This window comes from Bombina bombina, chromosome 11 (genome assembly GCF_027579735.1).
Source record: "Bombina bombina isolate aBomBom1 chromosome 11, aBomBom1.pri, whole genome shotgun sequence".
In the NCBI taxonomy this organism is placed as follows: domain Eukaryota; kingdom Metazoa; phylum Chordata; class Amphibia; order Anura; family Bombinatoridae; genus Bombina; species Bombina bombina.
In genome coordinates, this window is record NC_069509.1 from 53057838 (window position 1) to 53081193 (window position 23356).

At 40.5% G+C, this 23356-nt stretch overlaps 1 protein-coding gene across 1 annotated transcript in view; it reads left to right on the forward strand.

The window, feature by feature from the left end:
* The window catches only part of GLIS2 (GLIS family zinc finger 2), a 137395-nt gene that overhangs the window by 113999 nt on the left and 40 nt on the right, over positions 1 to 23356 (forward strand). Inside the window, exons 6-7 of the mRNA XM_053694977.1 lie at positions 14506 to 14624; positions 21626 to 23356. The exon at positions 21626 to 23356 is cut by the window's right edge and continues 40 nt beyond it. Coding sequence (XP_053550952.1) covers positions 14506 to 14624; positions 21626 to 22356 — 850 coding nt within the window. The 3' untranslated portion in view covers positions 22357 to 23356. The remainder of the gene's footprint in view (positions 1 to 14505; positions 14625 to 21625) is intronic.

Genomic DNA, 23356 nt, shown 5'->3' on the forward strand with positions numbered 1-23356 from the left:
CCTAAGGTACTTGTATCATTTGGTAATGAATCAATTTGTTCATTGCTGACACAATACAAGCCCCACTGATGATCTGAGCAGCTGTATTATTTAACATGTGTGTGCAGTGACAATATCTAGCTATGCTTCACATTCAGGTGCAGAGAAAAATGTTAACATTAAAACAGTAATAACTTTTACTAAAAGCATTTTTGCTAATATATGTATATTACAAATATGTTTCTATTCAAAGATTTAATTAACCCCTTAATGACCACAATATGCCCTGTATGTCACTGGTCATTAAGGGTTTTTTCAGGACATAATAGCACAAGTCTAGAAAAAAGATGCTATTAATACTCTCCCTCCAGCAGGCTTTGTGGAATAGAGCAGTCTCAACGCTGGTGGCAAGACCGCGCTATAAAACAATCAAGTCCCAAAAAAAGGCCAGTGACATACAGGGTACGTCGCTGGTCCTTAAGGGGTTAATATATGTGCATTTCAATTTTGACTGGTATATCCCTTTAAAATCCAGAATATGTCCTGTCTGGACAGTAACTGTTCTCTATCACCACCTCTTTTAGGACATCTTACAACTTCAATGGCTCCCCATTTAAATTTGTCAACACACTTTTGTGTTGATCCAGAAAATTAATAGATAAGGCAGAGCAGCGTTTTTCATTAGTGATGTACCCTAAGTGTTTTATTGTTGTATGCGAGATCTGATATTCCTTGTAATCATACCTACGTGTTGCATATGATGTCCAATGTACTTGATCAAATATATCACAAAGGTGGTTGAACAGTTAATGCAACCCTTAACTGTAAAGTACTGTCCAGTTACACAAGAATAAAAATCACAAGATTTACACCTAGCGCTGCCACATTTAAATGTACCATTAGAACTGAGTCATGAGCTTGTGGATGATATGGTAGGAAGTTGGCTTGGGGAGAGTAAATTGCCCAAAGTTACATTTTTAGAAAAGACACACAACCACTCTCCACAACCTTCTTCAAATCCTTATCGCCATAAAGTAAAGGAAAATTATTTTCTCACAAATGGCATAAAATTCTGTGGAATATTTGGTGATGAAGCGTGGTTGTTGATTCTGTCCTTTTCTGGGTTTGGGTGTAAAAGTATCTGACCTGTTAAGAGTAGAGATATCTTTAGAGACTTTAGTCAATACATTTTTAGAGTATCCTCTATCCTTAAAGCCTTGATTGAGGACCTTACTTTCTTTCTCAAATTCTTTGTTGGTCAGTGCATATCCGTTTAGCTCTAATATACTGTCCTTTGACAACCCCCTTAAAAATTTGATTGGGATGAGCACTTTTTGCGTGCAATATAGTGTTCCCGAATATAGGTTTGCGATATAGGAAACTATTAATCAAATTGGTTTCTACCGACCCTGTCAGCTTTAGATCCAGAAAATTAGTGCTATATTGGTTCCACTCATAAGTGAATTTAACTCCAAAATCACCTCCATTAAGAAGATTGACAAATTTTATTGCCTGTTCCCTGTCTGACCCCCAAATAAAGATAAGGTTGTCTATAAATTGTCGGTAAAACAAGATATTAGCCTGGTATGGATTACTATCTGCATAGACAAAGGAACACTCTATCCAACCCATGAAAATGTTGGCATAGGAGGACGAACTTCGCACCCATTGCTGTTCCCTGTCTCTGCAGATAGTAATCCCCCTCAAAAAACAGAATGTATTCTTACCTGATAAATGTATTTATTTCTTGACACGGTGAGTCCACGGATCATATTAATTAATGTTGGGAATATCACTCCTGACCAGCAAGAGGAGGCAAAGAGCACCACAGCAAAAACTGCTAAATACCACTCCCCCTACCCACAATCCCCAGTCATTCGACCAAAGGGAAGCGAGAAAGGAAGTAATCTAAGGTGCAAAAGTGCCTGAAGTTTATAGAAAAGCAAACTGTCCGAAAAACAGGGCGGGCCGTGGACTCACCGTGTCAAGAAATAAATAAATTTATCAGATAAGAATAAATTATGTTTTCTTTCTAATGACACGTTGAGTCCACGGATCATCTTAATTACTGTTGGGAACCAATACCCAAGCTAGAGGACACGAATGATAAGGGAGGGACAAGGCAGTTAACCTAAACAGAAGGCACTACTGCTTGAAGGACCTTTCTCCCAAAAGAAGCCTCTGCTGAAACAAAAGTATCAAATTTGTAAAATTTAAAAAAAGTATGCAAAGATGACCAAGTCGCAGCCTTGCAAAGCTGATCTACAGAAGCTCCATTTTTGAAAGCTCAAGAAGATGAAACGGCCCTCGTGGAATGAGCCGTGATTCGCTCGGGAGGCTGCTGACCAGCAGTCTCATATGCCAAGCGAATAACACTCCTCAACCAACAAGAAAGAGAAGTAGCCGTAGCTTTCTTACCCTTACACTTCCCAGAAAAGACAACAAATAAAGAAGAAGACTGGCGAAAATCCTTAGTCGTCTGCAAATAATATTTCAATGCACCAACCCCATCCAGGTTGTGCAACAAACGCTCCTTATGAGAAGAAGGATTAGGATACAAAGAAGGAACAACAATCTCTTGATTAATATTCTTATCAGAAGCAACCTTGGGAAGAAAACCCAAGGCAGTACGCAGAACTACCTTATCAGAGTGAAAAATAAGAAAAGGCGATTGATACTGTAAGGCTGAAAGCTCCGAAACTCAGAAACAAAACCTTCCAAGATAACATCTTAATATCCAAAGTATGCATAGGTTCAAACGGAGGCTGTTGAAGGACTCTAAGAACCAAATTAAGACTCCAAGGTGGAGTAGTAGACTTAAACACAGGCCGAATTCTAACCAAGGCCTTACAAAAAGAATGAACATCTGGCACATCCGCCAGGCACTTGTGCAATAAAATAGATAAAGCAGAAATTTGACCCTTCAGGGTACTAGCAGATAAACCTTTCTCCAAACCCTCCTGGAGAAAAGACAAAATCCATGAGTAGCCTTTGGATTCACACCAATACAAATATTTAAGCCAAATCTTATAATAAATCTTCCTAGTCACAGGCTTACGAGCCTGAATCATAGTCTCAATGACTGACTCAGAAAAACCACGCTTAGAAAGAATCAAGCGTTCAATCTCCAAGCAGTCAGCTTCAGAGAAACAAGATTTGGATGAAGGAAGGGACCCTGCAGAAGCAGGTCCTTCCTTAATGGAAGACGCCAAGGTGGAAGGGAAGACATCTCCACCAGATCTGCAACCCAGATTCTGCAAGGCCAAGTCAGAGCAATCAGAATCACCTATGCCCTCTCTTGTTTGACCCGAGCAATGACCAGAGGAAGAAGAGCAAACAGAGGGAACACATATGCCAGACTGAAAGTCCAAAGAACTGCCAGAGCATCTATCAGAACAGCCTGAGGATCTTTTTTATCTCGACCCGTACTTCAGGAGCTTGGCATTCTGACGAGATGCCATGAGATCCAACTCCGGCTGCCCCTAACTGAGAATCAAGCTGGAAAAAACCTCTGGGTGAAGTTCCCACTCCACCGGATGAAAAGTCTGTCTGCTCAGAAAATCCGCTTCCCAATTGTCCACCCCTGGATTATGGATAGCAGACAGACAACAGTTGTGAATCTTCGCCGACTGAATAATCTTGGCTACCTCTGTCATGGCCAAGGAACTCAGAGTTCCTCCCTGATGATTGATGTAAGCCACTGTCGTTATGTTGTCCGAATGAAACCTGATAAACTGGGTTGAAGCTAGCTGAGGCCAGGCTAGAAGAGCATTGAAAATTGCTCTCATTTCCAAAACATTTATTGGAAGAACCGACTCCTCCCGAGTCCATAGACCCTGAGCCCTTAATGAACCCCAGACAGCACCCCAGCCCAGGTAAACTGGCATCCGTGGTTACAATCACCCAGGCAGGTCTGCAAAAGCAAGTTCCCTGAGAGAGAAGATCCTGAGACAACCACCATGGAAGAGAATCTCTGGACATCTGATCTAGAACAATCTTTGTAGATAGATCCGCATAATCCCCGTTCCACTGCCCGAGCAAGCATAACTGTAGAGGTCTGAGATGGAACCGAGCAAACGGAATGATGTCCATGACTGAAACCATCAGACCAATTACCTCCATGCACTGAGCCACTGACGGCCGAGGAAGGGACTGAAGAGCAAGACACGTATTGAAGTTTGCTAGTTGAAAAGATGGAGCCTGAACTAGAATGTCGTCCAGATAAGGAGCCACTGCAACACCCTTCAATCGAAGCACCGCCAACAATGCTCCCAGGACCTTTGAAAAAATTCTGGGAGCTGTTGCCAGACCAAAAGGAAGAGCTACAAACTGAAAATGTTTGTCTAGAAATGCTAATCTTATGAACCTGTGATGATCCCTGTGAATGGGAATATGCAGATATGCATCCTTTAGATCCACTGTGGTCATGAACTGACCTTCCTTAACCAAAGGAAGAATGGAACGAATAGTTTCCATCTTGAAAGACGGAACCCTGAGAAACTATGCTTACCAGATAAATTCCTTTCCTTTCTGGCAGGGAGAGTCCACGACCCCACCCGTAATTTATTTTTTGATGGGCGGCTCCCTTTTTTATATTAATTCTTCTGGCACCTTTATACCCTGATGTTTCTCCTACTTTTCCTTGTTCCCTCGGCAGAATGACTGGGGGATAGGGGAAGTGGGAGGGATATTTAAGCCTTTGGTTGGGGTGTCTTTTTTTTTTTTATATTCAAATTTTTATTATTTTTCAAATGAAAAAAAGAAAAGTCACAACAATGAAAGAACATGACAAGTTACAAACTGATGAGTTAACATTACTGCAAAAAGGCCTGCTGTCTAAATACTGTCACTTTATATTTGTCTCAGAACCTCTGGTATACATTTCTTTTCCATATAAGCTGAGTCCTTAGGGTATCCCGTGAGTAGTGAAACATTTAAAAGGTTTTGCAAGAAGAATCCCCAGTCTTATTCTGGAGGGGATCTGAGAGGTAGTCTCTTATTAAAATGTTGACAACCGATTGGTTTATAATATTGCTGGTTCTTAATGCTTGCAACTGTAGCAATTATAAGGTTCTTTATAAAAACTAAAACTTATACAATCAAAGAATAGGAAGAAAGATAAAGAAAGAAAAGGAAGAAAGAAGAAAGTTTTCCATGTTCTTGTACTCTATTTGTCGCAGCCTTCTGTCCGTTATGAAAATTATAGTGTATGCGTTGTTCTACCAAAGTAGAGAGTTCTTGTAGTTGTAGGTATTTTAGGTGTTAGGTGTATGTTAGGTATTATAAGTGTAGGTTTCCCACAGAAACTGCATATCAAGATATGAAGATATCTGTCCCTGCTTAAGGTAATGGAGTCTTTCCATCATCAAGTTCTTGTTCACTAAAGCTCTCCAGTCCAATAAGGTTGGAGTTTGAGTGGATTTCCACCATCTCGGAATGAGCTGGTTGGCCGCATTAAGCATGATTCGAAAGAGCTGCCTTCTAATCTTACATGTAATGTTTGGTGTGTGATTGAGTAGTGCTATTTCTAGATTAGGTGTCATGTCTGTTCCTAATATTATGTTAACACTCCTGAAGAATTCAGACCAAAAGGGTTGAATGAGTTCGCAATCCCACCAAATATGTGAAATGTTGCCTTCCCGGGCACAGCCTCTCCAGCATAGACCAGAGGTTTTCTTAAATATATACCTTATCCTAGTAGGTGTTAGATACCACCTCATCATAATCTTGATATTTGTTTCTTTGGACTGTGCAGAGTGAGCTGAGTGTAAAAGATTTTCAAACCTGCGCTTCCAGGTTTGCGGTGTGGTTGTTGCTTTAAGTTCCCTATCCCATTGTTTTGTGTATGAGGGGAGAAGAGGAAAGGTGCTGGATAAGGTGAGTTTGTAGAGTTTGGAGACTACTCCTTTTGTTGAGCTGTTAGGTAGGCAGATATGTTCAAACATCGTTAGAGGGCGTATCAGGTCTTTCTTGAATTTATGTAATAGTATATAGTGTCGTATTTGGTGGATTCTCATCCAAGAGGAAAGAAATGGGTGTTGTAAAGTGTCGAGTGTGCTTTTATCCCTGATATTCCCGTTTTCTGTCAATGAGTAAACAGGGAGGAGGTGTAATGGGTCCAGGGAAGGGGGGAAAATTTGGTGCCTCCCCGGGGGAAATTCCGGGTTGTTTATGAGGGTGGTGAGTGGGGAGTATTTGGATGAAAGTGTGTTCGGTTGTCTGTTTAGAAATTTCCAGTCTGACCAAGTCTCATTGGTGATAGAGGATGTGGAAATAGACTGTTTATTAAAGAAAGCAGGGTTCCAGCAGACAGTGCTGAGGTTGTGGGATTCTGTCAACGCGTTTTCTACTTGAATCCATCTCTTAACATCAGGTTCTCGAGATCTACACCAGTCAGAGATTCTCTGTAATGACACAGCTAATTTATAAGAGTGTAAGTGAGGAACCCCCATACCTCCCTCCGTGGGGTGCTTGAAAAGTGTGGTTTTGTTAATACGCGGAGGTCTGCGCCGCCAGATGTAGTCATTAATAATTTTTTGTAAAACGGTCAAATCTTTCTGAATGCCTGGGATCGGGACAGTTTGGAGGATGTATAGGGCTTTTGGTAGTAACATCATCTTTACTACGTTTATTCTCCCCAGCCAAGAGATATTTTTGGGAAGCCAGGTCGACGCAAGGGCTTGGAACTCTGATATTAAGTTACCATAATTAAGTTTGCGTAAGTCTGTGTGATTTTGGGTAATCTGGATGCCCAGGTATTTTAAGTATTTTGTTTGCTGTTTGAGGGGGCAGGTCTTTTTTAAGGTCTCTAGGTCACTTGGGGGTAAATTAATGGGTAGGTATTCCGATTTTGTCATATTTACTAAAAAGTTTGACACTGTTCCAAAGTGAGTCAGTTCAGAAATGGTTAAGTCCAAAGAGGTTAGTGGGTCGGTCAACGTCAGGAGTATGTCATCTGCAAATATGGCCAGTTTATGAGATTGATTGTCTATGTCTACTCCTTGGATGTGGGAATTGTTTCTTATCTTGATAGCTAGCGGTTCTAGGGATAGGATAAATAGAAGCGGGGACAAAGGGCAGCCCTGTCTTGATCCGTTCCGGATTTCAAAAGATTCCGAGAGGTAACCATTGATTTTAATTTGTGCTGATGGGGTAGTGTATAGGGCCAGTATTTTTTGAATGAAGGGTTCTGGGAGGTCGAAGCGTCGTAAGGTCTCGTGCAGGTAGGTCCAGTCTAGTCTGTCAAATGCCTTTTCGGCGTCAGTGGATAAAAAAATAGTTGGGATCTTGTGTTGGGTGACATGTTCTAGTAGATTGAGGACTTTGACCGTGTTGTCTTTTGCCTCTCTATTAGGCACAAAGCCGACCTGGTCTTGGTGTACTATTGTTGGTAAGATCTTATTAAGACGCATGGCCAAAATTTTAGCGTATATTTTAAGATCTACATTTAATAATGAGATTGGTCTAAAATTAGCAGGGGACGTTGGGGGTTTACCAGGTTTTGCTATGACTGCAATGTTAGCTTGTAACATGTTTTCTGGAAATGAAAGAGATTCTGGGATAGAGTTGAATAGGGTAGTGAGATGTGGCGCTAGATATTTGGAAAATGTTTTGTAATAGAGACCAGAAAAACCGTCCGGGCCTGGAGCTTTATTTTGTTTAAGGGATTTTATCGCATCTCGGACTTCAGAAAGTTGGATGGGGTTGTTTAAGTATTCACTTTGTTCCTGGGATATATGTGGGAAGGGAATGTTTTCTAGATAGCTATTACAAATCTGGGTATGTGTTTGGATATTTCTATTAGGGAATAGGTTGTATAGTTTGTGATAGAAGGCTTTGAACTCTTTTGCTATTGCACTGGTATCTTCTAGATGAGACCGCTGTGATGTTTTGATAGAGTGTACGTAAGTTCGCTGCTGTTGTTTCTTAAGTGTTTTGGCTAATAACTTCCCTGGTTTATTCCCCTCCCTGTAGAAGTTTTGTTGTAAAAAAAGTAATTTTTTTTGTGTAGCAATTTGTAAAGCTGTGTTCATTTGCTCCCTTTTTGTGGAAAGATGTTTTAAAATAGTGTTGTCAGATGGGTTGATCTTGTGTGCGAGGTCAAGCTCAGCTAAATCCCTAGCTAATAGTTCTATCTCTTTCCTATTTTTCTTGTTGATCTGCGCCTTAGCTTTAATAAATTCCCCTCTAAGGGTGCACTTGTGCGCTTCCCATAGAGCAATGGAGTCTACCTCTGGAGTGTTGTTTAAGGAAAAGAAGGTTTTTATGTGTTTTGAGAATTTCTTTATTTGTGTTGGATCTAAGAGTATTGTTTCGTCTAGCCTCCATTGATAAGTTCGGAAGGGGGCCGAGGGCCATCTTACAGTATACGTTACTAGGGAGTGATCTGACCATGACGTATGGATTATTTGCGAGTGTTTAGAATGGGATAGTATCATATGATCCACAAGGATATAGTCTAGTCTGGAATAATTTCTATTTGGGTGTGAGAAAAAAGTGAAATCTATTTTTTGGGGGTTAAAATATCTCCAAGTATCATGTAGGCCTAGAAGTTTGAAATTCTGCCATATGTTAGTTAGGTTAGTAGTTTTTGCTCTAGTGTCCGGATTCGAACAATCTACTGTGGGATTCAAGGGGGTGTTAAGATCGCCTGCGACTATCAGGGAGCCTTTGACTTCTCTAATGATGAGATCTGTTAGGGAAGATATAAATTTATCCTGATGCGAGTTAGGTGCATATACGTTTACCAGTGTTACGGGTTTGCCATACAAAAGACCTTTCAGGCATAAGTATCTGCCTTCTTTATCTTGACAGATTTGCGTCTTAACAAAGGGGATGGATTTGTGGATTAAGATGCTAACTCCATTGATTTTTTTGTTTTGATTGGTACTGTGGAAGTGTTGAGGATAATGTGGGGAGAAATACTTGGGGATGTGTTTGGATTTAAAGTGAGTCTCTTGAAGCATCAAGATATGACCTCCTTTCTTGTGTAAGTCAGAGATGGCTATCCTTCTTTTGTTGGGACAGTTTAGGCCCTTTGTGTTCTGTGTAAAGATAACTAAATTCTGTAATGCTGGTCTAGACATAATGGTGTGTATGAACTATATAGATATGAACTTCTTCTGGTAGAATGCTTACATTTACATTATAGAAAGAGTACATTCGATAACAGTTGCAATTTGAGAGAAAGAAGTGAGAAGGTAGAAGAAAAAGAAATACAAGAAAATATACATCCTGTAACAGACTGTTAACAAACAGTATTCTATACTATAGGAGAAACTCTCCCAGCTGAATGAGAGCAATAAAATAAGATAACTGCAGGAAAATAACTTATGATTATTAGCATTCTATAGATAACAGGTAATAAACAACATCTTATATTTAGTATCTGTAATAGTTCACACATTAGGGTGTCTCAGAGGTTCTGAGAAGATTATACGAACCCATCATGTGGCAGGTAGGTAGTTGTGCAAGAGTCTTAACAGACTCATACGTCTGTATCAGGCAACGAAGGTCCATTCTTGATTTGGAGATAATAAGTATTTCAAAGTGCTTCTAAAAGAGGGCTGTGTCAGCCTTTGTCTGCTGATGATAGAAGGGTTGTAGTATTCTGTTTTTGGGTTTTCCTCTGACGTACCAGATTCCATTCTTTTCTCTGTGGTAGTGGCGCGGGTTCCCCTTCTTTGAATGAAGTAGCTTGGGATGATGTTGGGCTCTCAGTTGGGGGATGTGGAATGTCTAGCTCTCTGCACACCGACGGAATGTCAGCGGTGGAGGAACATGTAATGCGTCTGCCCTTCCAGGGTATGATCAGATGGAAGGGGAAGCCCCATCTATATGGCACATTCATTTTCCTCAGGTGTGATGTTAGGGGCTTGAGATCTCTGCGTTGTGTGAGTGTTCTTTGAGACAGATCTGCGTATACCTGTATTTCAGCGTTGTCGAATCTTATGGGTTGTTGCTCTCTTGCTAGCTTCATTATTTCTTCTTTCACTTGGTAATTAGTGATTCGAACGATGACGTCTCGTGGTGGTTGTTCAGGAAGTGGTTTGGGGCGCAGAGCTCTGTGGGCTCTGTCAATGTCAATTTTTGATGGTGTTTCCTCCCTTTTCAGGGTGCTAAAGAAATGTTGTAGGTACTGATTCAGCTCTGCAGGCAGAATAGTCTCAGGCACTCCCCGTAATCTAATGTTATGCCGCCTGCTTCGATTTTCAGCGTCATCCAATTTGTTTTCAAGCTCGGAGATGTTGATCCCCTGTTGCTGGATGGTATTGTGGAGAGTTGTGATAGCTTCTGCATGTGTATCTTGGGTGTTCTCTAAGGACTCTACCCGATTTCCCATCTCAGATATGTCCTTTTTGAGATCGGAGATCTCCTCCTTTATACATTGTTTGACCTGAGCTATCAATGTGGAGAAGTCTTTTTTTGAAGGGATGTTGTTGAATAAAGCTGTGGGGATAGTGATGCTTTCAGATTGATGATCACTCTCTAAGTCAGATGAGCTGTGGTCAGATAGTTGTTCTATGGGGTCTGTTCTTGCAGGGCTGGTGGCCTTTGTGTCTAGGGCTCTGAAAAAACTGTTAACTGTGTGAGAGGTGGCTTTTAGCTGTTTAGAGCCTTTGTTAGGTTTATTCCCTTTTTTTGGTGACATTTTTAGGGTTTCAATGAGAAAGTTCAGTGATCTAATTTGTGCACTTGTCTCTTGTGCCGTAGCGGAGAAAAAAAAAAAATTCCAATAACTGTGTGTGGAGTGACCTTTCCCTGCTGCGTGGGTAAACTCTCTCCTTAGTAGTAGTTAGTAAAAGGCTTTTATTATTCTTATGCTTTCCCAACAAGATGTGTAGGTTTAAAGAGTGTTAGAATGCTGTGAGCGAAAGGCTGATATAATGCAAAGTGAGATCAGTTAGGCATAGTCTGCTTTAGTGACTTCATTATTCTTGCAATTGTCTGGGACCTTAACTCATATGCCCTTAATATGCCTGCAGTTTGCTGGTTTTATTTTTATTTTTTTCTTTAAAATAACACAAGTGATGCAGTGTGTGAGGTTTAATATGGCATAGCCTCTTACCCTCCTGCTTTAATCTCTTGCTACCAAGGATCCTTTGTGTATAGTGCGCAATTAACTCAAGCGCAGGCTGCGGCCCTCCCCGGCGCCATTCATCTCCTCCGTGAGATCCGACACAGCTCTCTGTCAAATCTCACCCTAGGCACTGCGGTAACGCTTCCCGCGATGCGGGCTGTCAGATCTCCGCTGGGTGAGTAACTGCTTGGTGAGTGTGGGATCAGGGTCCCGGTCGGCATTAAGTGGGTACAGGCGCAGGTCCAGGCCGTAATCCTTAGCTCTAGCACAGGTCTTGTATGAAGCAGCGCTTAGGATGATGTGAGACTTGCCAAACTTGACCGGAGAGTTAGTCTTCTCATCCCGGTTTGCTGTGGGCTAATTAGAGGCAGTGGCGAGTTGCAAATTACGCTCTCATTCAGACAGGGCACGGGAGCTCAATTAGAAGTCAGCCATCTCCTTCGGCTGGCAAGCTCCGCCCCCTGGTTGGGGTGTCTTTGCCTCCTCCTGGTGGCCAGGTGTTGTATTTCCCAACAGTAAGGAATTAAGTCGTCGACTCTCCCTGCCAGGATGGAAAGGAATTTATCTGGTAAGCATAAATTATGTTTCTTGTTTGTTTAGATTAGGACTGGAAAGAGAGCTACTGTATGACTGTGAGGTCAGGTTTTCTATCACTCTTTAATAATACAGTTCCAATGCTTTACCCCTGTTATGTATTGGATAAGAATTTGACTGTTTTTGAGTTTAGGGTAATGTATATTACCAGCTTGATTCTCACTGCAATCAGAGTTCTATTCCAATTCTTCTAAGGACCTTATGGAACATGTGTCTAACTCTAAATATGTCAAATCATGTTGTGCTTGGGGAGTACAACTCAATATCAAGTCCTCAGTCATCTCAGAGTTGTCACCTTTAAAATATTTCATGTGTCAACTTTCTTATGAATTTGTTCAGATCCAATATCGTGTTAAACAGGTTAAAACTTCTGGTAGGACAAAATTCTAAACCATAACCACAGACTTTCATTTCTATGTCTGTTAACTGATGTGAGGAAAGACTGATGACTTTGGCCACTTTTGTTAGTGTTTCTGTTCCCTCAGAACATACCTGTGTTGTCCTTTTGTTGTTTGGGTGCCTTTGCCTCCTCCTTCCGTTTGCTTCAGTGCAGTGTAAAAAACCTGAGTATTTGGTTTACTTTGAGATGCTTGTTGTGCTAGCAACAATGTCTGACCTTGCACTGAAGCAGTGGGTTATGGGGTCTGTTGTTGGCTTCACACTTTATAAGTTTTTGGTTTTGTCCCAAGATCTTTCCCTTTAATATTTTTAGTAGCCTTTTCTGTGTGTCATACTCAGAATTCGAGGTGTCCTCTCCAGAGGCATAATGTCCCTGTGTGGACGTATCTTCTTCTGTTATGTCTGCCTCTGAGAAGGAAACCTTTTTTGATTTTGCAAATCTCTTGTCTCTTCTCTCTACGTCTATTCTTGTTTGGAATCTCAGTGTTCGTGTCATTGCCTTTATTGTTCTATATATTAGTGTTATTTCTTCTATTTTGATTGGCCCACCTCCTACGGTTAGTTCTCTGCCATATTAACACTTGGCGGAGTTTTCACTATAGTAAAGTGCAAAACAGTGCTCCACTTGTAATCTAGCCACAAATGTTTAAAAATCATATACAACTGCCCATTTCTGAGTAAAATTCGCATTGTTTTACAGTTTAAAGTCTATTGGGTTTTGTTTAGCTTATCTTCTCTGCTGTCGCTAATTAGGGACAAATATAAATGAGCTGTTGTACTAATCAAGCAACCACTGTGCTTCATGTAGAGGTGCTCCGAGATCTGAATTCCACAAAATATGTTACAGCTCTTTGGAGGCAGTGCAAAAAGGAAATAAATATCTGATTTTAATTACAGGAAAAGCAGACAAAGGAAATAATAAAAAAATGTTGCAACGTACTTTAAACTGCATATAATTAAAAGGAAATGAGACCCAATATTTTTTCTTTTTATGATTTAGAAAGCGTATACAATTTTAAGAAAGTTTCCAATTGACTTCTTTTATCAAATTTACTCAATTTTTTTGATAACCTTTGTTGAAAATCAGGTAGGCAGAGAAGTGTACACATGTCTTGAGCACTATATGGCAACAGTTTAAAGGGACAGTCTACACCAGAATTGTTATTGTTTTAAAAGATAGATAATCCCTTTATTACCCAGTCCCCAGTTTTGCATAACCAACACAGTTATAATAATATACTTTTAACCTCTGTGATTATCTTGTATCTAAGCCTCTGCAAACTGCCCCTTTTTCAGTTCTTTTGACAGACTTGCAGTTTAGCCAATCAGTTCCTGCTCCCAGATAACTTCACGTGCATGAGCACAGTGTTATCTATATGAAAAACATGAACTAACACCCTCTAGTGGTGAAAAACTGTTACAATGCATTCTGAAAAGAGGTGGCCTTCAAGGTCTAAGAAATTAGCATATGAACCTCCTAGGTTAAGCTTTCAACTAAAAATACCAAGAGAACAAAGCAAAATTGATGATAAAAGTAAATTGGAAAATTGTTTAAAATTACATTCTCTATCTGAATCATGAAAGTTTATTTTGGCCTAGACTGTCCCTTTAACAAGATTGCTTTTAAAAATGTTATATTATTGTACAAGCACTACTGCCATCTAGTGCTCAAAAGCATTCTTGCAGAACTGCTGCTCTAACGTTTATAAAGTGCCTACCTAGGTATTCTCTTCAACAAGGAATATCAATAGAGCAAAGTAAATTTGATAATAGAAGTGAATTGGAAACTTTCTTAAAATTGTATCCTTTGTCTAAACTCACACACAGGCAGCGTTCCCATAACTTATTGAGTACAAATGCTCTAGTACTATGCTTGTTTCCTAGTGTAAGTTAGAGGTTAAAGGGACAGACTACACTAAAATTGTTATTGTTTAAAAAGATAGATAACTACCCATTCCCCAGCTTTGTACAACTAACATTGTTAGATTAATACACTTTATAACATTTTAACCTCTAAATTTCTGCCTGTTTCTAAACCACTATAGACTGCCTCTTATCACATGCTTTTTTTTATTAGCTTTTCACAACAGGAGACTGATAGTTCATGTGGACCATATAGATAACACTGTGCTCACACCCGGGGAGTTATTTAAGAGTTAGCACAACAGTACTAAATGCAAGTCAATAGATAATAAATAAAAAGTCATGTGATCAGGGGGCTGTCAGAAGATGCTTAGATACAAGATAATCACAGAGATAAAAAGTGTATTAATATAACTGTTGGTTGTGCAAAACTGGGGAATGGGTAATAAAGGGATTATCCATCTTTTAAAACAATAAACATTCTATTGTAGACTGTCCCTTTAATCTCCCATTATCAGACTCAAGTCATGCATGTTTGAGTTGCGCAGTGCAGGATCGCTACGTGACACGTTTTGCTGTTTCTTCTACAGGTACAAGATGCTAATTCACATCCGCACTCACACAAACGAGAGGCCGCACTGCTGCCCTACTTGTCACAAGAGCTTTTCGCGACTTGAAAACCTCAAGATTCACAACCGATCTCACACAGGTTAGTGTCACTCAAACCTACAGGCCAATCAATCTGCTTAAAGGGACATTAGACACTAGATTTTTCTTTGCAGAAATGTTTTTTAGATGATCCATTTATATAGCCCATCTGGGGGTGTTTTGTAACAATGTATAGTTTTGCTTCATGTTTAATAACACTGTGCTGATTTTCAGACTCCTAACCAGTTGTAGACCCAATTTTACAGACTTGATCCTGTTTGTATAATGGGTCTTTTCATATGCAAAGGAGGGGGGGTCTGCTTTCCCAGCCCTTTTCACTGAGTGTCCCAGCCTAACCTCATCAAAAAATGCTAAACTGGAAGATTCTAAGTAAGTTTTAAAAGGTTTTATACTGAATTTTGATATCAGTATCTGTGCATATTCTTCTTTATAGTAGTGTCTATTACATGCAGTTATAGAAAAAATGGTGTACACTGTCCCTTAAAGTTGGCTGAGGAAGGATGTGTTTGTATAGCTTTGAGATGTTTTTACTCTGGTAATTCTATCATATTTTCCCCATCTCTGTAGTAGTGTTATCATATCACAGCACTAGGCTGTTAATGCATTATTAAAGGGATGTGGGAGTTGAAATTAAACTTTCATACTTAAAAAAATGCAATTTATACCTTGGTTAAAACTTAGCTCCTTAAAGGGACATAATACTCCTCATATGCTAAATTCCTTGAAACTGATGCCGCATAGCTGTAAAAAGCTGACAAGAAAGTATCACCTGATCATCTCTATATAAAAAAGGAAGATGTTTTACCTCAATATGTCTTGCAGCTGAAGTACAACTGTTCACAGAGCAGTTACTATTGTGAGCTGAAGTTTGAAAAAACAAAACAATAACCAATCAGCAGTGGAGAGATCATGCTATGCTTTTGCTGTGATCTCATGAGATGTCTCTGAAATCTTGTGAGATTCCATAGTAAACTTCCTTAAACTGAAAAGGGAAATAACATGACTGTGCCTGCACATGCCAGATGCAGACTCCCTTGCAAGTCCTGGGACAAGCATCCTGATTGGCTGCTTAAAGTCTCTTTACAGTGGGATGTGAATGCTTAGGACATTTTGAGGTAAAATATCTTCCTTTGTTATATTGAGCTGTTCAGGTGATATTTTCTAGTCAGCTTTTTACAGTTATGCTGCATCACTTTCATGTGCTTCACATTTATGTTTCATGTCCCTTTAATATAAGAGAGTACTGAGGTAGCCTTGGAAGGGTATTTTATACATAGATAGATATAGATAGATAAATAGATAGCCGAGTGGCATTATGAAGTAATACAATGCAATACTGTAACATTTTATGCTATTTTCAAATGTCACTTAAGCTATCCAAAGCCCAAATTAATTGAATAATTTATCATAAATTGATTTAATAATAATTTGTGCAACAAAGATTTAAAATAATATATATATTATCAAATTTTATCTTAAAGGAATAGTAATGTCAAAATTAAACCAAACTTTCATGATTCATATAGATCATGGAATTTTAAACTTTCCAATTGAATTCTATCATCTAATTTTATTTGTTCTCTTGAGGCTCAGGCGCAGCAGTGCACTGCTGGGAGCTAGCTGCTGATTGGTGGCTGCACAGATATGCCATTGGCTCACCCAATGTGTTCAGCTAGCTCCCAGTAGTGCATTGCTGCTCCTTCAACAAAAAATACTGAGAGAATGAAGCAAATGTGATAATAGAAGTAAATTGGAAAAGTTTTGAGTCTCATGTCCCTTTAATATTGGCTTATTGGTTAGTGAAATCGTCCAGATGCTGTGCCCATTAAATAGGTCCTGGGTAAAACACTGTTTTCTCCAACATTGGTGTGTCCGGTCCACGGCGTCATCCATAACTTGTGGGAATATTCTCTTCCCCAACAGGAAAAGGCAAAGAGCACAGCAAAAGCTGTCCATATAGTCCCTCCCAGGCTCCGCCCCCCCAGTCATTCTCTTTGCCGCTGAACAAGTAGCATCTCCACGGAGATGGCGAAGAGTATGTGGTGTTTAGTTGTAGTTTTTTTATTCTACTATCAAGAGTTTGTTATTTTAAAATAGTGCTGGTATGTACTATTTACTCTGAAACAGAAAAAGATGAAGAGTTCTGTTTGTGAGAGGAAGATGATTTTAGCAGCAGTAACTAAAATCGTTTGCTGTTTCCACATAGGACTGTTGAGATGAAGTAACTTCAGTTGGGGGAAACAGTTAGCAGACTTTTCTGCTTAAGGTATGACTAGCCATATTTCTAACAAGACTGTGTAATGCTGGAAGGCTGTCATTTCCCCTCATGGGGACCGGTAAGCCATTTTCTTAGTCTCAAACAGAATAAAGGGCTTAATATGGGCTATAAAACTGGTAGACACTTTTATGGGCTAGATCGATTGCTTTATTTGGGCTTTTTATACAGCTTTATGTTGAAATTCACACTTTATAAACTTTGGGGAACGTTTTTTTACGTCAGGCACTGGTTTAGACACCTTCCCAGTCAGGAAGGGCCTTCTCTGTAGTAGGCAGAGCCTCATTTTCGCGCCATTACTGCGCAGTTACTTTTGAGAGCAGGACATGCAGCTGCATGTGTGTGGGTCTGAAAGTAGTTGAAAAGGTTCCTAGAAGGCTTCATTTGGTATCGTATACCCCCCTGGGTTTGGTAAAGTCGCAGCAAAGGCTGTAGCTGGGACTGTAGAGGGGTTAAAACTGTAACCGGCTCCGGTTTCCTCATTTTAAGGGTTAAAGGTCTGAAATTTGGGGTGCAATGCTATGAATGCTTTAAGACACTGTGGTGAAAATTGGTTAAATTTGAACAATTCCTTCATAGTTTTTCACATATTCAGTAATAAAGTGTGCCCTGTTTAAAATTTAAAGAGACAGTAACGGTTTTGTTTTAAAACGGTTTTTGTACTTTATTGACAAGTTTAAGCCTGTTTAACATGTCTGTGCCTTCAGATAAACTATGTTCTGTATGTATGGAAGCCAATGTGTCTCCCCCTTCAAAATTGTGTGATAATTGTGCCATAGCGTCCAAACAAAGTAAGGACAGTACTGCCACAGATAATAAAGTTGCCCAAGATGATTCATCAGATGAAGGGAGTAGACATAGTTCTACATCATCTCCTTCTGTGTCTACACCAGTTTTGCCCACGCAGGAGACCCCTAGTACTTCTAGCGCGCCAATGCTTGTTACTATGCAACAATTGACGGCAGTAATGGATAACTCCATAGCTAATATTTTATCCAAAATGCCTGCATATCAGAGAAAGCGCGATTGCTCTGTTTTAAACACTGAAGAGCAGGAGGGCGCTGATGATAATTGTTCTGTCATACCCTCACACCAATCTCAAGGGGCCATGAGGGAGGTTTTGTCAGATGGGGAAATTTCTGATTCAGGTAGAATTTCTCAACAAGCTGAACCTGATGTTGTGACATTTAAATTTAAATTAGAACATCTCCGCGCACTGCTTAAGGAGGTGTTATCTACTCTGGATGATTGTGACAACCTGGTCATTCCAGAAAAATTGTGCAAGATGGACAAGTTCCTAGAGGTTCCGGTGCACCCCGACGCTTTTCCTATACCCAAGCGGGTGGCAGACATAGTGAATAAGGAGTGGGAGAAGCCCGGCATACCTTTTGTCCCCCCTCCTATATTTAAGAAATTATTTCCTATGGTTGACCCCAGAAAGGACTTATGGCAGACAGTCCCTAAGGTCGAGGGGGCAGTTTCTACACTAGCCAAGCGCACTACTATTCCTATCGAGGAAAATTGCGCTTTCAAAGATCCTATGGATAAAAAATTGGAGGGTTTGCTTAAAAAGATTTTTGTACAGCAAGGTTACCTCCTGCAACCTATTTCGTGCATTATTCCTGTCACTACAGCAGCGTGGTTCTGGTTCGAGGAACTAGAAAAGTCGCTCAGTAGAGAGACTCCGTATGAGGAGGTTATGGACAGAATTCACGCACTTAAGTTAGCTAATTCCTTTAATTTAGATGCCGCTTTGCAATTAGCAAGATTAGCGGCGAAAAATTCAGGGTTTGCAATTGTGGAGCGCAGAGCGCTCTGGCTAAAGTCTTGGTCAGCGGATGTATCTTCCAAGACAAAATTGCTTAATATCCCTTTCAAGGGTAAAACCCTTTTTGGGCCAGAATTGAAAGAGATTATCTCGGACATCACTGGGAGTAAGGGCCACCAATTCCACAAGATAGGCCTTTCAAGGCCAAGAATAAGTCTAATTTTCGTTCCTTTCGCAATTTCAGGAACGGACCGGCCTCCAACTCTGCAGCCTCTAGACAAGAGGGTAATGCTTCACAAACCAAACCAGCTTGGAAACCGATGCAAGGCTGGAACAAGGGTAAGCAGGCCAAGAAGCCTGCTGCTGCTACCAAAACAGCATGAAGGAGTAGCCCCCGATCTGGGACCGGATCTAGTAGGGGGCATACTCTCTCTCTTTGCTCAGGCTTGGGCAAGAGATGTTCAGGACCCCTGGGCACTAGAAATAGTTTCTCAGGGTTATCTTCTGGAATTCAAGGAACTACCCCCAAGGGGAAGGTTCCACATGTCTCACTTATCTTCAAACCAAATAAAGAGACAGGCATTCTTACATTGTGTAGAAGACCTGTTAAAAATGGGAGTGATACACCCAGTTCCAACCGTGGAACAAGGAATGGGTTTTTACTCAAATCTGTTTGTAGTTCCCAAAAAAGAGTGAACTTTCAGACCAATTCTGGATTTAAAGATCCTAAACAAATTTCTCAGAGTGCCATCGTTCAAAATGGAAACTATTTGAACGATTTTACCTACAATCCAGGAGGGTCAATTTATGACTACCGTGGATCTAAAGGATGCGTATCTACATATTCCTATCCACAAAGATCATCATCAGTTCCTAAGGTTCGCCTTTTTGGACAAACATTACCAGTTTGTGGCTCTCCCATTCAGGCTAGCCACTGCTCCAAGGATTTTCACAAAGGAAGGTTGTTTCCAACAAGAATATTAACCAGGAAATAGTTGTGCCTTCTTTGTTACACAATTTAGATGTAAATTGTTACACAATTTAGATGTAGTTCGTGCTTTAAAGTTCTATTTAGAAGCAACAAAGGATTTCAGACAAACGTCTTCTCTGTTTGTCGTTTATTCTGGCAAGAGGAGAGGTCAAAAAGCTACTGCTACCTCTCTTTCCTTTTGGCTAAAAAGCATCATCCGATTGGCTTACGAGACTGCCGGACGGCAGCCTCCTGAACGCATCACAGCTCACTCTACTAGGGCTGTGGCTTCCACATGGGCCTTCAAGAACGAGGCTTCTGTTGATCAGATATGTAAGGCAGCGACTTGGTCTTCCCTGCACACTTTTGCCAAATTCTACAAATTTGATACTTTTGCTTCTTCGGAGGCTATTTTTGGGAGAAAGGTTTTGCAAGCCGTGGTGCCTTCCGTTTAGGTAACCTGATTGGCTCCCTCCCTTCATCCGTGTCCTAAAGCTTTGGTATTGGTTCCCACAAGTTATGGATGACGCCGTGGACCGGACACACCAATGTTGGAGAAAACAGAATTTATGCTTACCTGATAAATTACTTTCTCCAACGGTGTGTCCGGTCCACAGCCCGCCCTGGTTTTTTAATCAGGTTTGATGAATTTCTTTCTTTAACTACAGTCACCACGGCACCTTATGGTTTCTCCTGTTTTTTCTCCTGTCCGTCGGTCGAATGACTGGGGTGGGCGGAGCCTAGGAGGGACTATATGGACAGCTTTTGCTGTGCTCTTTGCCATTTCCTGTTGGGGAAGAGAATATTCCCACAAGTTATGGATGACGCCGTGGACCGGACACACCGTTGGAGAAAGTAATTTATCAGGTAAGCATAAATTATGTTTTAAATATAAATTTATAACTTCTGGAAAACTGGGAGTGAAGGGTCTGTGGGACAACTTTGGCAAAATCTGCATTTTCATAAATTTAATTTATAAGACGGATAAGGTTTTATCAACAAATAATTCACATATTACCTCTTCTCTTCATCTATCAGTAAACTTCACTTACACCCATGATACTGCAGATTCACAACAAAGTCTTGTTACTCCAAAGTATAACTAACATTTTGAGCCAAATGTGTGAATTTTTGTTGTTTAAAAAGCTAGATAATCCCTTTATTACCCATTCCCCAGTTTTGCATAACCACCACAGTTATATTAATACACTTTTTACCTCTGCGATTACCTTGTATCTAAGCCTCTGGAGACTGCTCCTTATTTCAGTTCTTTTGACAGACTTACATTTTAGCCAATCAGTGCTGACTCATAAATAGCTCCATGGGAACGAGCACAATGTTCTCTCTATGGCACATGTAAACTAACGCCCTCTAGCTGTGAAAACTGTCAAATGCATTCAGATAAGAGGCAGCCTTCAAGGGCTTAGAAATTAGCATATGAGCCTACCTAGGTTTAGCTTCCAACTAAGAATATCAAGAGAACAAAGCAAATTTGATGATAAAAGTAAATTAGAAAGTTGTTTAAAGGGATAGTAAACCCCAAAATTGTATTTTATGATTCAGATAGAACATACAATTTTAAACAACTTTCCAATTCTATTATCACATTTTCTTCATTCTCTTGTTATCTATTGCTGAAGGGACAGCATTGCACTACTGACAAGAAGCTGAAAATATCTATTTAGCCAATCACAAGAGACAAATGTGTGCAGGCAGCAATTAGCAGCAGCTCCCACTAGTGTAGGATATGTACATATTCATTGTTTAACAAGGGATACTAAGAGAATGAAGCACATTTGAAAATAGAAGTGAATTTAAAAGTGTCTTAAAATGACCTGCTCTATCTGAATCATGCACGTTTAATTTTGACTTTCCTATCCCTTTAAATTGGCATGCCCTATCTGAATCATGAAAGTTTGTTTGACTAGACTGTCCCTTTAAATGACTCCACTGTTGCTGAGGCACTAACTTCTAAGGGTTTACCGAGGTTATAGCCACGTCTGAGTTCTCTCTTTGTTTCTGTTGCAGGTGAGAAACCCTACATGTGCCCTTATGAGGGCTGTAACAAGCGTTACTCTAATTCAAGTGACCGCTTCAAGCATACTCGTACCCACTACGTAGACAAGCCCTATTACTGCAAGATGCCAGGATGTCAGAAACGCTACACAGATCCCAGCTCACTGCGCAAGCACATCAAAGCCCACGGCCACTTCATCTCACACCAACAACGCCAACTGCTCAAAATCCACCAGCCTCCAAAATTGCCAGTGGCAGGAGGTAATGGGTACGCTAGCGCTGCTCAGCTGATTATTCCAAACCCAGCAGCCATCTTTAGCAGCCAGTCTCTGCCAATACCGCTGGCACCAGGGCCTCTGGATCTTAGCGCTCTAGCATGCAGTGGAGTAGCATCAGCTCTGGCTGGGTTGCCAAATCCCATGCTAACACTAGCAAGCTCTCCACTTAACCTGGCCAAAGGATCCCTGTTATCCCAGGCGTACACTGCAGCAGGTCTTGGCCTTCCCTTGGTCTCATTGGTTGCAGCAGGAAAAGAGAGCGAGAAGCGTCCCAAGGGCCAAAGATCAGAGGTCAGTGAGAGGACTGAAGGATCAAAGTTGAGATCAAACTCAGTGGATGGTCTATCTCTGCTGCCAGGGGGTGTCCTGGATCTCTCACCTGGCATGGGCTCAGATTCTCTGCTGCCAGGATGGGTGGTCATTCCTCAAGGATCAGTGTTACTAAAACCAGCCGTGGTCAACTGAAAAGTCAAATACCCCCAATTTTTACATTAAATGCACCCTACATCCTAACCCAGCCTTTAAAAAGGCTCAGACTTTACGAGATGTTGGGTTTCTCCTTTCAAGACAAGGCATTTCCTGGACCATGGTATCTATGGACTTCTGCCACACACAACATGCAAGAAATCTGCACGTTTCTGCCTTTACAAAACACATTTCGCTTCTATAAAAGACTGAAATTGAATTATTATTATTATTTTGCATCATCTATTCCTATTAAAAGTGGGACCAAAACCGGCAGAATATGAATGGACTACTCGTATGAGTGTCAGTAGCAAAAGAAGTGATAGACAATTCCAAGAGGATTATCTTGTTTCAGGGGACTTGGGTTTGTGACCGGCAGAATTAAGCACTTATAACGAGCTTGTTCTAATGAAGCTCTGCGGATCTCTGTGCCCGGTAGACGTTACTTTCAGAGATCTGCAGAACCATGTTTGTTTTGTCAAAAATTCACGAGAGAAGATGTAAAAAATCTTCTGAGAAAAGCAATAAGTTGTGAGGCGCTTGGAGCTGAAAATGAAATGACAAGAGGGAGCGGAGTGTGAGGGACAGATTGGGGGGCACTCGATCTGTGTCATACACTAGCTCTCTGCAAATTAACACATTCATGTACTAAATACTCTCTCCTTGCTGGTGTAGCTTATTGCAAGCAACCTCCAACTTGCACTCTTTTATTATGTGTCTACTTATTTTACTTTAACGTGTTCTCTGCTGATCTCAAAGGAATAATTTTTAAATCTTGCACATTGCTTTGTTTAGTTATGCACTAGTTTTTGAGACACTCCTCTTCTTAATCATTCATTTATTGGCTAAACAATCCTTTCCTTGAAATCATCTTTTTTTTTTTTTACCATACTCTTCATTAAAGGGACATTAAGATTGTAATGTTATTTATTTTTGTATAGTTAACAAACGACAACTTTGCAATTATTTTACCCTCTTTTTCTGTAATTTAACTCTTAAT